The 13310-nt window shown below is 36.5% G+C and overlaps 1 protein-coding gene across 4 annotated transcripts in view; it reads left to right on the plus strand.

The window, feature by feature from the left end:
* SOS1 (SOS Ras/Rac guanine nucleotide exchange factor 1) overlaps positions 1-13310 on the plus strand; it is a 173481-nt gene that overhangs the window by 56067 nt on the left and 104104 nt on the right. For all 4 annotated transcript variants that reach the window (XM_023735711.1, XM_004369538.2, XM_012556736.2 and 1 more), the window contains exon 2: positions 11476-11601. In XM_023735711.1, coding sequence (XP_023591479.1) covers positions 11476-11601 — 126 coding nt within the window. The remainder of the gene's footprint in view (positions 1-11475; positions 11602-13310) is intronic.

Raw genomic sequence — 13310 nt, forward strand, 5'->3', positions numbered from 1 at the left:
CTCTTCTATATTTCTTCCTCTTAGAGGGTGCTATTTTATTGTTGTTTTCATAATTCCTTAATTTGGATGCTTAGCCCATTAATTTTCATCCTTCTCTTCTAATATAAGCACTTAAGGCTCTACATTACCTTTTAAGCACTACTTAGTTGTATTGTGGAGCCCTGGTGGCGTAGTGAAGCCCTGGTGGCACAGTGGTTAAGAGCTTGTCTACTAAACAAAAAGGTTGGCAGTTCGAATCCACCAGCTGCTCCTTGGAAACCCTGTGGGGCAGTGCTGCTCTGTCCTGTAGGGTCTCTATGAGTTGGAATCGACTCAACGGCGATGCATTTGGTTTTTTGGTTAGCTGTATCACACATCTTAAAACAAGCTTGCAATTTTAGAATAGTTTTGTATTTACAGAGAAGATTGCAAAGATAATACAGAGATTTCCTATGTACGTCCTATTATCGATTTCCTCTATTAATATCCTACATCACTGTGGTGTGTTTTGTCACAACTAAGAAATCAACATTGGTACATTGTTATTAACTAAACTTGACACCTTATTCACATTTTAGCAGTTTTTCCTCAGTGTCCTTTAGGATCCCATCTAGGATACCATGTTACATTTAGGTTATTCCTGGCCTCCTCTAGTCTGTGATGGTTTCTTAGACCTTCCTTCTCCTTGATGACCTTGAGAAGCACTGGTCAGGTGTTTTGTAGAATGTACCTCAATTTGGGTTTGTCCAATATTTTTCTCCTGGTTAGACTGAGGTCATGTGTTTTTGGGGGGAAGACCACAGAGGTAAAGTGCCATTTCATCACACTCTATCAAAGGTACATGCTGACAACATGACTTATCACTGTTGATGTTAACCTTTATCACCTCCCCAAGGTAGCATTTTGCCAGATTTGTGGGTGACACAAACAGTTAAGTGCCCGCCTGCTAATCGAAAGTTTGGTGGTTTGAGTACACCCACAGGTGCCTCAGAAGAAAGGCCTGATGATCTACTTGGGACAAATCAGCCATTGAAAACCCTACAGAGCACAGTTCTACCCTGACACACACAGTGTCATCATGAGTCAGAGTCAGCTTGGCTCTGTGGCAGCTGGTTTGTTTGCTTGTTTGTTTTTAATCCAGTGTAAAGTTCCTCCCCTCAACTGTTTTTTCCATACTCTTCTCTTTGGAAGCAAGTGTGGGAGCTTGATTCTGTAAGGGAGAATAGTCTCTTTAGTATCTATCTATATCAGTATGGACTCACGGATATTTATTTCACACTTTGGATTATAATCCAGTACTGTGTCACTTACTTTGTTGTCAAATTGTTCCATCTTTGGTCTTTGGGAGCTCGTCCATGTTGACTCCTATCCCCCCCACCCTTTTTTTTTTTAAATAATGTATTTTATTTTTTGATGTTGTTGTTGAGAATATATATAGCAGAACATATCCCAGTTCAACAGTTTCTGCATGTACAATTCAGTGACATTGATTACATTCTTCAAGTTCTGAAACCATTCTCACTCTCCTTTTCCAAGTTGTTTCTCTGTCATTGACATAAACTCACTGACCTCTAAGTTTCCTGTCTAATCTTTCAAGTTGCTGTTGTCAGTTTGATCCCATATAGATAAGTCTTAAAAGAACACAGTGCTCAAGGTGGACATTCTTTACTAGTTAAGCTAAACTATTGTTTGTTTTTGAGAAGACTTCAGGGGATATTTTTGTTTAAGGTTTGAAGATTATCTCAGGGCAGTAGTTTCTGGGTTTCATCTAGTCTTCATGACTCTGGAAATCCTGGATTGCATAAGAATTTAAAGTTCTCTTTCTGCATTTTCCCCCTTTTGATCAGGATTCTGCTGTAGAATCATTGATCAAAATGTTAATTAATGGTAGCCAGGCACCATCCAATACTTCTGGTCTCATGGCAAACGGGATGGATTTTCGTGAAGGCAATTAGCCTCACATTCCATTTCCTCCTCCTATTTCTGGCTGTTCTTTGTTACTCCAGTCTAATAGAAACCAATTATTGTGCCTTGGATGGTCACTTGCAAGCTTTTAAGACCCCAGGTCCTATGCAGCAAAGTAGGAGGTAGAACAGAAGCACGAAACACGATATTAGGGCAATTAACTGGGATGCCCCATGAGACCATGGAGCCCTGGTGGCAGAGTGATGAAGAGTTCAGGCTGCTAACCAAAAGGTCTGCAGTTCAAATCCACCAGCCACTCCTGTGAAACCCTGTGGGGCAGTTCGACTCTGTCCTGTAGGGTCACTATGAGTCGGAATTGACTCGATGACAACGGATAAACCTCCAAACCAAGGAACCAAGTCCCATGAGGTGTTTGGTTGTTCATAAGCAGCCTCAGCAGCTACTCTTTTTTTTTTTTTTTTTTTTTGTCGTCGTGAATATATCATACAACTTTTGCCATCTCCTGTGTCTTTTTGATATGCCCTCATTCTTTTGTTTGTTGAGTACTTCTTTACCTTCTGGCATTATAAGATGCTCCACACCCATTTTGTATATTCCCTGCCCCAGACCTACAAACAGCCAGTTCACCAAGGAATCCTGACTACTCTTATAGGTCAGTGGTATTAGAAACCAAGATATTGGTACTAGGTGTGTTCATTGTTACCAGGTTATCAATGCTTCTAGGCTCTCTCAGTGGACAGAACTAGGAAGTACATGTACATAATAGTATGTACACATGTACATATTTATATGTATATAATGGTAATGCGTGAGCATATTCTTCAATTTTGACCTTTCTGCTTAAGTGCATTTGATTTTAGAACATATTTTTTTAAGATTTCAAGTAGTGGATGGTTAGTGTAGAGAGCTTAGTTGAAAGGTAACCATATGATACTGGTGTACTGTATTTTTCCACAAATAACGCTTGCCTTCTACGTTTGTTTGCCAGCCGCGCCCTCTACCCAACGAGGTATTTTTGTTAGGCGCACCGTGCTAATTTTTTTTTACATAGCGTGCTTAGGGAAATACCTCGTGCGAGGTGGCGGGGGGCAGTTGCAGACATGGAAGGCGCATGTATTTGAGCAAAAATAGAGCAGCCTTTTTATGAATTAAAACTGCCAAGACCGTTTTTAAGACAAAAGATAGTCCTCAAAATATAAATAATTTATTTCCAAAATCTCATAACTAAACTTTTAGAATATACAATGAAAATTCCCTTAGAACCAACATTTTAAATGTAGTTTAATTTTCTTAGCATGGCAAACAGAAATCTTTAATGTTCTGCCTCTTGCTCACCTCATTTCCTGCCATCTGCGCCCATACTTTCTTTTATTTGAACCACACCAAACTGCTTGGCATTTCGTAAACTATAATATGTACTCTTTTTCCCTGTGCGTTTACCCATATTATTCCTTCTAGATTGTCCTCCCTATTTTATTCACCCAGCAAATTTCCATTCATTCTTCAAATCAACTGAAGATATAAACTGTGAAGCCTCCCCTAACTTCTCCAGACATAGTTAGAACTTCTTTTCTCTATGTTAATGTTTCTCAAAAAGTGATCTCAGGACCACTTGGTTGAAAATCTTCTGAGGTATTGTTAAAGATGCAGATTTGGGGGCCCCATCACCAACCTTCTCCGGGAATGGTTGAGAGCGGGGTGGATTTGCATGGTTGTTAAGCTCCCTGGGTGTGCTCAGTATTTTCCTATCCCACTATGATTTTTATTTTTTTAATGAAAACTTTGGAACATACACAAAAATAGAATAAACCCTTATGTGCCTATCACCTGGAGTTAAGAGTTATCTAGATTTTGCCATGTTTGCTTCACCTACCCTCCTTTTTTTGCCCTGAAGCACTTTAAAGCAAATCCTATTATCAGAGATCATTTTCTCTCAACAAACTTCAATACGCATCTTTTTCTTATATAACTGCAGTACCATTATCATACCTATTAAACTCAGTACCCAGTCAACATTAAAATTTGTCCAAAGATCTCAAAAATATCTTTCTTTTTTGGCAGTTGGTTTATTGGAATTAGGAGTCAAATAAAGTCTGCACGTTACATGTGGTGCTTACGTCTCTTAAATTTCTTTGATCAATAGGCCTCACTACCCTACCCCCTTTCCTCCCCACCACTGACTTATTGTAGGAACTGGGTGAATTGTCCTGTAAAATGTCCAGCATTTTTGTTTGTTTACTTGTGGTAATATTTAACACTTTTTCTTGTATCTGTCATAGTTTCTGTTAATGGAAATTAGCTTTAGAGGCTTGATTAGATTTATTTTCAGCTTTTTTGGCAAGAATACTTCACAGGTGGTGCTGCGACTTCACACTGCATCAAAGTCTGATCCCAATTTTAGTTATACTAAGATTGATTAGTGGATTCAGGAGGCGACTTTCAGAGCCCCCTTTTATAAAGATACACCTTTTACATATTAGTTTCATCAGTTAATGTGGTGTCTGAATTTATGTCATTCAGGTTGCAGATTGGTGCTTTTCTAACTCTGTATTGCTTCTACGTTTATTGTCTGGAATCCTGTAAGGAAGAACTTTTCCTCATCAACGAGGGCTATTTGGTTACCCCAAAATATAGTTCAGACAGAAAAGAAGGATGTAGATTTAATTCTTTCAGGGTAAAGAATTAGTGCCCCAGTTATTGCCATTGCTGTTCAAAGTGGTGGTGTTATTTTGTTTGTTTTTTAAAGCATCATTGTGACCTTTTGGATTTTTACAAATTGAGTGTATTTCAGTCAGTTACAGTTGTTTTCCCATCTTTGGCTAAGGAGAGCCCCTTCATGATCTTCCCATGTTCTTTTGTTATAAACATCCATCTTTGATGGCTTCCTGCTTTCTGGCACAATAAAATGTCCCAGGCTTATATTGCCATTTACTATTTAGTTTTGAATAGGGTTACATGTGTGTATTTTTTTTTTAATTTACTTTGCATGAATCTTTCCTACTATAATTAAATATTTCTTAAGATAGTATTTCCCCATAAATTACGTTTTCCTGTACTTTAGTAACTAGATTTCCTATAATTTAAAGTTTATTACTATATATTAACTATTTTTCATTTAAAAAATTTATAGTTACCTTTACTGTTTTTGCACATGCGTTTGTTTTTGCCATATGCAGTACAAATCTTCTTATACAATGTGCATAGTTTCTAAAATTTGTATTTTTTGTGTATTTTGTTCACATAGCCAGATATGTGATAAACTAAAAACCAAACCCACTGCTATGGAGTTGATTCCGACTCATAGCGACCCTATAGAACAGAGTAGAACTGCCTCATAGGGTTTCCAGGGAGTAGCTGGTGGGTTCGAACTGCTGACCTTTTGGTTAGCAACTAAACGCTTAACAGCTGTGCCACAGGGCTCCAAATACGTGATAGTTTTAATAATTTTGGCTTATTTCAATTTATTATAACCATTGATCTTTTAAAATTAGTTTAAAGATCTTGAAAATTAGGACTAAGCTATTTGCAAATATCCATTAAATAAACCCCTTTTTTTTTAACTGTAGTTAAGACAGCTAGTAAGTTAATAAGTAGATTTATTTCTACCATAAACTCCTAACAGTTAGGTTGTTTTTGCTGCTTGAATTTTTGAAACGCTACTGGGGCAAATATTTCTCCATAACCAAAAACAAAAAACAAAAAAAACCCCCAAAGACAACAACAGCAAAAACCACTTGATCAAATGCCATTTCAGCTTTGTTTCCCTAGATAATGTACAGGGACTTAAACTCAAATGTCAAACTTAAATTTCTTATCTTTTTTGCAAAATATTATCCTCTACTAATATTTCCTATCCTGGTTAAATTGGTTCTTCTCTTTCATTGCTGCCCTGACTGCCCCCCAAAGTAGTTATCCAAACGTGCCTCTTCCTGTCTTTTTCTTGACCTCTATCCTTTTTATATGCTAGCCCTTCTAGTTAATGTCCTGCTTCCTTATCTGCCTATCAAACGTTATTCATCCATTATGCGCCAGTTCAAGTGTGTCTTACTTGTGAAGACTGCTAACAGTTCCCACATCTTCCCCCAGCGAGGGTCACTTTTTTTGTCATCATTGTACCTTAAATATAACTCCATTTTAGCCCTTACCACACAGTAAACAACAAATCAGTTGTTTACATTTCTAGCACCTCGGTGAGGGTAGATGCCATGTTCTCATTCATCTTCATATTCCCAGCGAATAACAAGAGCTCAGGGGGAAAAAAAAAGATTGTTACATATATGGGCCTGAAGGCTAAGAAACAGGCATCAAGATATGAGAAAAAAATTTTAGGCAGTTTTTATTAATGGGAAAATGTAAGTTGTCTAATATGCTTGATTGTCTTGTTTTTTTTTAAGTTAAATTTTTACAAAGAATTTTGCCTTGGTTTTTAAATAAACTAATCTCAGAATGAGAAGAAATAAGCACCTAAACATCAAATATTGACTAAATAATCACTGTAACACTGAGAAAGAGATCGGAGAATTCAAATCTTTGTTATTTAAATGGTAAAGGTTTTAATACCAGTTTTACTTCAAATCCTCCCTTTATATTTATAAATAAAAGTAGCAGATCTGGACTCTAGATACTACAGAATTCAGTAGTAGCCTTTCAAATTCTTCAGAGAGCCATTAGCTAGAGAAGGCTATTAAAGATTCATCAGAATTCAACATAGTGTTTTTCACAGCTTACCCAAGGGATTCCTGAATAGTTTAGAAGACTCAATATCAGACAGCTATGAACTGATGTAGACCTAATCCTTTTGCTTTTTCAGATTCCACAAAATCTGGCAATAGTAGTAACAAATCTGCTTCAGAACCTATTAAAAATAACTAGAGACAAAATGAACTGTCAGGGTAGAAGCAGGTAGACCTTAAGGAAGTTTTAAAATTCAGTGGGTGGCATCTTTAATTCAATATGGTGATTATACCATGAAAGAAGAATTATTGTCATGGTAAAATTCTTATTCAAGGATATCATTAATTCTTTTGTGAAATATTTATTTGAATTACTTAAAAGAATTGCATTTAGAGAAGTATGTGAAATTTTTTCTTTGTCAGTAAACATAAATATAAAATGTAATGTTTTTGAAAACTGCATATAGCGGACACCCCACATCTAGTTTACACCAACTTCTTCCAAGTACTTATTATAATTGCTCATAAATACATACACCTCTACTCAGTAAATATCAGTTGTGTATGGCTTCTGAAGGCTGACATGAGATTTGGCTGTGTCACCTATTCTGTATAGTCTTGAATAATTTGGATGAATTGATTTATTAAATGTCTTTGAGTACCATTTGTGATGCAGTGGAACACTTCACTGTAACAGTATCTCATAGAAGAGAAGTGCTTTTTATTCGGTCTGTATATGAAATATAATACTACTTCTGTCTGCTCCTTAAAGAAATCTCTTAACAGCATCTTCCTTGAAAGAATAAAGAGCAAAGTCTGTGTATTTTTAGGAAGTGGGACTCTGCTTGCCTTTTAAAAATGGACCATTGCCCAGGTTTTCTAGTCTGAAGTTTTGAAGTATTGTTTTTGTTTTGAAGGAAGTAAAATAATTGGTCTCTTGTATGACTGAACTTTGTGATCCTGATTTGACAGGTTCAAGATGTGATAAAGGTTAATATCCAGAAGCTTAGTAGAAACCAGCCATGAATAAAACTATTTGAATATGTATTTCTGAAAATTTATAGATCTTTCTAGGTGCTGAATGTAATCAACATTTTAAATATACGTGCCTGAATAATAAGCAGTATCTAGTTGGGTGTTCTTTTGTTTTGTTTTGTTTTGTTTTTACCGTAGCATTTCACTGCAGTGGTTATATACAATTCATTTGATTGTACGTAATAAGCATCTATTTTAGTTCTAACTGCCTTTATATGTTGAGTGCTTTCTACTTTAAGGGCTAATGTTCCTGAAATCAACCAAATAGACTCTCTAGCCTTACCATCACCCCTTTTCAATCTTAATTCAAAGAAAAGATTTAATTTCTCCCCCTTACCCCTACAACACAAAGGCTTTGAGTATCCCTTAAATGTCAGGGGTTTGCAGTGAAAAGCAAAGAGAAAATGATTCTATAAATAGAAACATCACTGTCTAATAGAGGAACTAGGCATGGGAACAAACAATTGTAATTCCATGTGACAAACGTGATAACAGAAGTGTGTGGTACCTAGTACAGGGATTAGCAGAAGGCAGAGTATAAGGCCCACAAGAGCAAGGACTATGTTTGATTTATCTCCGTATATCCAGTATCTAACAGAGGGTCTGGTATTTAATAGAGTCAATAAATAAGTTAAATGAAGGGGATTAATTCTGCCTTACAAAGAGACAAAGTCTTTCCAAATGACATGAGATTTGAGTTTTGAAAGTTGACTAGGTGGATGAAAGGGTAAGAGAGTGAATGCCAAGCATGGAGAACAGTGTGAGCGAGACTGCATGCCATGTTTCAGCAAACTGAAAACAGTTTTGGATTACTTCTGCATAAAGTGTAAAGGGAAGAACATCTGGAGATGGGGTTATGTTAGTGAAGAATTAGGTTGCTTCCATAGGTTTCTTTGAAAACAGTGAACGTTATTTAAAAAAATACGTAAATAACTTGAGAGGCATCAGTTTACATTTCCCTGAATGCTTACGAAAAACTTCAGGGCACCTAAACCACCTCCTCAAAGTGCTTTGGTATTTTTAAAGGGCGATTAAAATTGTTATTGGTTAAATATTTTATTTTAATATTTATTATTGCTAGCATTTTAGTTTTATGTCAGATTTTTAGTATAGTTATAATTTTATATACTGTATTTTTACACAAATAACGCACGCCTTCTATGTTTGTTTGCCAACTGCTCCCCCGCCCCCAGGTATTTTCTTAAGCACACTATGCTAATTTTTTTTTTACAGCAACATGTAAAAAAAATTGGCATATCAGCGCTTAAGAAAATGCCTGGCAGGGCTGGAGGAGGGAGCAATTGGCAAAAAAACGTAGAACGTGTGTGTTATTTGCATAAAAATACGGTGGTTTATAATACAGTAAGATCATTCATGTGATCTATAATTATTTTACCTATTGGAATGGGTTAATGATTTAACTTTTCCAGATTATGAAGATTTATAGTGTAAATGCTGTGCTTACATTTATGACAGGCTGATGCTTATTGAAATATGAAAACATAACTTCAGGTTTTCCTTTGGGTACCCACTCCCTACCTGATGGGACTGGGGCACTCCCTAGGTTCTTCAGGTTTGACAGTCAGTGGTTTGGTGGAAAGAGCTCTGGCCAAGATACCAGGAGGCCCGGGTTCTAATACTTAAGAGTATTACTAGTTATCTCCATGAATGTGGAAGTCTTCCTTTTCTCATCTGCTAAATAGAGGGATTGAATTAAATAACCTTTAAAGTCCCTTTTAATCATAAAATTATGTGGTTTTATGAGTCTGTAGCTGTAAGTTTATGTGATGCTGGGGTCTTGGACAGAAATGTAACCCCCAATTATAGCTACATTTTTTCCAGGACTGCATCTTAGTGAAACCAGGGACTGTTTATACTGTGTTTTTCTAAAATAAATATATACATTTAAAAAATACTAAGTACCTTCTATGTGAGATAAAATTTTTCTTATTCAACTTTTACAATAAGCACCATTTTATGTTAAATTTGAGATGTTGGTAGGATAGTCAGGTGGAGGTATCTACCAGGTAGTTTGAAGTATGGGTCTAAAACTCAGAAGAGAAATCCAAACTAGAGATAGATTTGGAGTCATCTACGTAGATGATAGTTCAAAATGTGAGAGTAAATGTGATTACGTGGGGAAAACAGAAAGGAGCAGACAGACAAGGATAGAATCCACATTTGAACGATGGAGGAGGACATAGAGCTCTACAAGGAAATGGAAAAGGAGCAACAAAGTAAGAGAAGAAGTAGAATAGATTGTGTCACTGATATTAAGAAAAGAGAGTTTCAGAAAACAAAGGGTGACTTGACTGAGAGCCAGATAGAAACAACCCACCATGTGGTGTTATGATTCATTGCTAAATGAAGATCAGTCAGCCATGAAGATAAAAGGGTCGGTGTCTGAGAAGACTGTTTAAACCAATGGAGGCATGCAATTCAGTGTGCAGAAATAAAACTTCCGTCAAGTTCCAGTAAAAAAAAAAAGATGCTTTAATCATGCTAAGTGTCGAGAAAGGACTAAGTTTACAAGGTCCATTACCTACATTGCATTAGTCATAGTATGATGGCATAGTGAATGGAAAGCACTGAATTTGGAATCATTAATTCTGGGTTCTAGTCCACACACTGTCCATTATTTTAACTGCACAACCATTCAGTCATCTAATCAGGTGAAGAGATTTGTAAACAGATACATTACAATCAGGTTGGTAATTGCTGCACCAAATATTGATCAGAAGTGCTTGACAAATGATTTAAGCCTTCTGGGGCTCAGTTTTTTCACCTGTAAAATTATAAATTGTTTAAAAACCCATACTTTATCTAGTACCTCCTCACACAGCTCTGAATTGTTACAGTGCTATTTGCCTCTAAAATGTTTTCTTTTAAAAAATTTCATTATATAGTACACTGTTTATAGAAATTTCACCCTGCACTGAAGCTCTTGTGCCCTCTCAGCTAATGAGGTGTGTATGTAGTAGGGCAGACGTACTGAATGTTCTTGGTAGGTGAGCCCTGTGCACTTCCATCCAGTGAGTGCTTGCCACACTTTCTAGAGTTGAGCATGTTTTGAAACGTGTTGCTTATCACCTGGAGCTGCTCTTCTGCTGTTTATTAGTGGGGAACAGTTTTAATCTATAATGAATGACAAAGGCATGCAAGTAAAGGCTATTATTCTGGTTATTAAAATGCAAGTTTTACAAAGGCCAGTGGCCTGAGGTGCCTTCAAAGAAATGGTCAAGAAGGAAAGGAAAGATTATTAGGAGTCACTGATGAGTGACGACAAATTTTCACATATTGTCAAAATGCCCATTTTGTGTCCGTTGATACAGGGTGACTGTGTATTCAACAAATATTTTCAAGCTTGTGCTCTGTGCCCTGCATGGTACCAGATGAACATGATGAGACATGTCTGGCTTGGATTTTATCATTTAGTAGGAAATACAGAGTTAAACAAAGAGCAGAGAACTCCATAGGAGGTCATTTTTGCCTAAGCAGTATGTCGAATAAATGTTCTAACTACTACTAGTTCCTGGTGAAAATGATGTAAACGGCATCTTTTATTCCCACCTCAGCCTCTCACTCTCCCCATTCCTCCACCTCAGGGTAACCATGGTTTAAGAAAATAAAATACTAGGATTATGCAGTTAAGTATCTCCATCTCTAGGAGCATGTTATAAACAGATATAGTGCGTGTGACTGGGAAAAAAGGTTGGGAATTCCTGACTTCCGAGTCAATAACTTTTAAATCTGTTTTTGCGGGCCATACCATGTTCTTGAGTACAAACCTACATTTAAAAAAATTTTGTTTAATTGAAGTAAAATAAACCCACATTTTAATTACTTTGTCTTTTGTTTATAGGTCCAAGGGCAAGTTCATCCTACACTTGAGTCTAATGATGATGCCCTTCAGTATGTTGAAGAATTAATTTTGCAATTATTGAATATGCTATGCCAAGCTCAGCCCCGAAGTGTTTTAGATGTGGAGGTATGATAAATTTTGCCTTATGTTTATGTCTAATCTGTGTTTGTTGTAATGTCTGTGAAAGGAAAAAGAGCTTACTTTTCCGTTCCACAAAATGTATATAGTATTAAGAAATGAAGACTGAATTTATTTTAATTTTGTTTTGGGTATATAATAGCTTGTATACGTTTTAGCTGTTAAACTATTCCATATTTTGCTTTTAATCTCGAATGAACTTTAGTTGACCTCTAAACACTACTTCTTGATGCTAGAATAACGTGCTCATACATTTAAGAGTGGAATATGTCCAAGTGTTTCTTTTGTATTTTAAAGCCAGGTAGCCTTCCAAAAACAGTTTAATCTTTTTTGGTCTTCTGTCACATGCATTTCAGGTGGTAAGTGAACTCCCTTCCATCAGTTGGAAGGGAGGAAAATGTGTAAAAATCTAAAAAATATGTTCTGAAATCTCTTAGAAAGATGACATGGCCCCTACCATTTTAGAGCTTGCTGTTTAGTGGAGGTACAGACAGATATATAGGCAATAACTTAATGGATATACTATAAGTGCAGGGTATGTAGGAAACCGTCAAAGGGACAAGTAACATAGGCTTTGGGGTTTAGGTGTAGCTTCTCAAAGGAAGAGACATCTAAGTTGAGGTCTGAAGGAGTCAAAGACTTGAGAGAAGTAGGAAAGTTTGAAGAAGCAATTAAGAAAATGAGAGAGAGAGCTGGTAGTAAAGGAGTTTTCTGACAGTGATGAAGGAGCATTTGACTTCAGTGACCTTGAATGTATAGTGGTACAAATCTTTGGGTTTGTATGACTTTTTTCTTTTGCAGTGGTTAGGTATGGGCACAAAAAAGATGATTGGGTTGATCCAAGAATAGTGTCTACCATAGATGTACAGTGTCAAGACAGTAGGGCAAGGAAATTGATACTGGCAATGCTTCACAACCCTTCTTAGAAGAGAACACACACAGAGTGTAATAACGTTTTTTATGGCACACAGTGACTGGGATGGAAGTATCTCTAGCTACCTTAGGTCCTGCCGAGCTCCCAGAGGGCGGAGGGATTGACATAGGCATATCCAGTGGGGAACTTGTTAAAAAGAGCATCAGGGAATAGTCCCTAAATTGTATAAGGAAAAAAATGAAATGTAATAACAGCCAATATTTGAGTGCTTGCTATAGTGTGAACCCTTCCATGTTGTATATTCCATTTAAACGTTACAAGACACCGTGAAGATGGTGCTGTTTTCTCTCTTACTAGAATGTAAGCTCAGTGGATTTTGTCTGGTTCATTGATGAATCTCTAACACCTATAACAATGTCTGGCACATAGAAGGCACTGTGGAAATATATGTTGGAATGAATGAATGTGGAAACTGAAGCACAAAGCGGTTAAATAACTTGCCCAAGGTCACAGCTAATCAGTAGTGAAGGTACTAATAAACAGACCCAACTCAAGACTAGGTTTATACACAGAAAAAAAACAATCTTTTTTTTTTTTCTTTCACATTTTTTTTTTTAATTGTACTTTAGGTGAAGATTTACAGAACAAATAGTTTCTCATTAAACAGTCAGTAAACATATTGTTTTATGACATTGGTTAACATCCCCACTACATGGCAACCCTCTCCCTTCTCGACCTTTTTTTTTTGGTGAAAATATACATAGCCAAAGATACACCATTTCAAAAATTTCTACATGCACAGTTCAGTGACATCGATTACGTT

Source organism: Trichechus manatus, unplaced genomic scaffold (genome assembly GCF_000243295.1).
Source record: "Trichechus manatus latirostris isolate Lorelei unplaced genomic scaffold, TriManLat1.0 scaffold00005, whole genome shotgun sequence".
Lineage (NCBI taxonomy): Eukaryota > Metazoa > Chordata > Mammalia > Sirenia > Trichechidae > Trichechus > Trichechus manatus.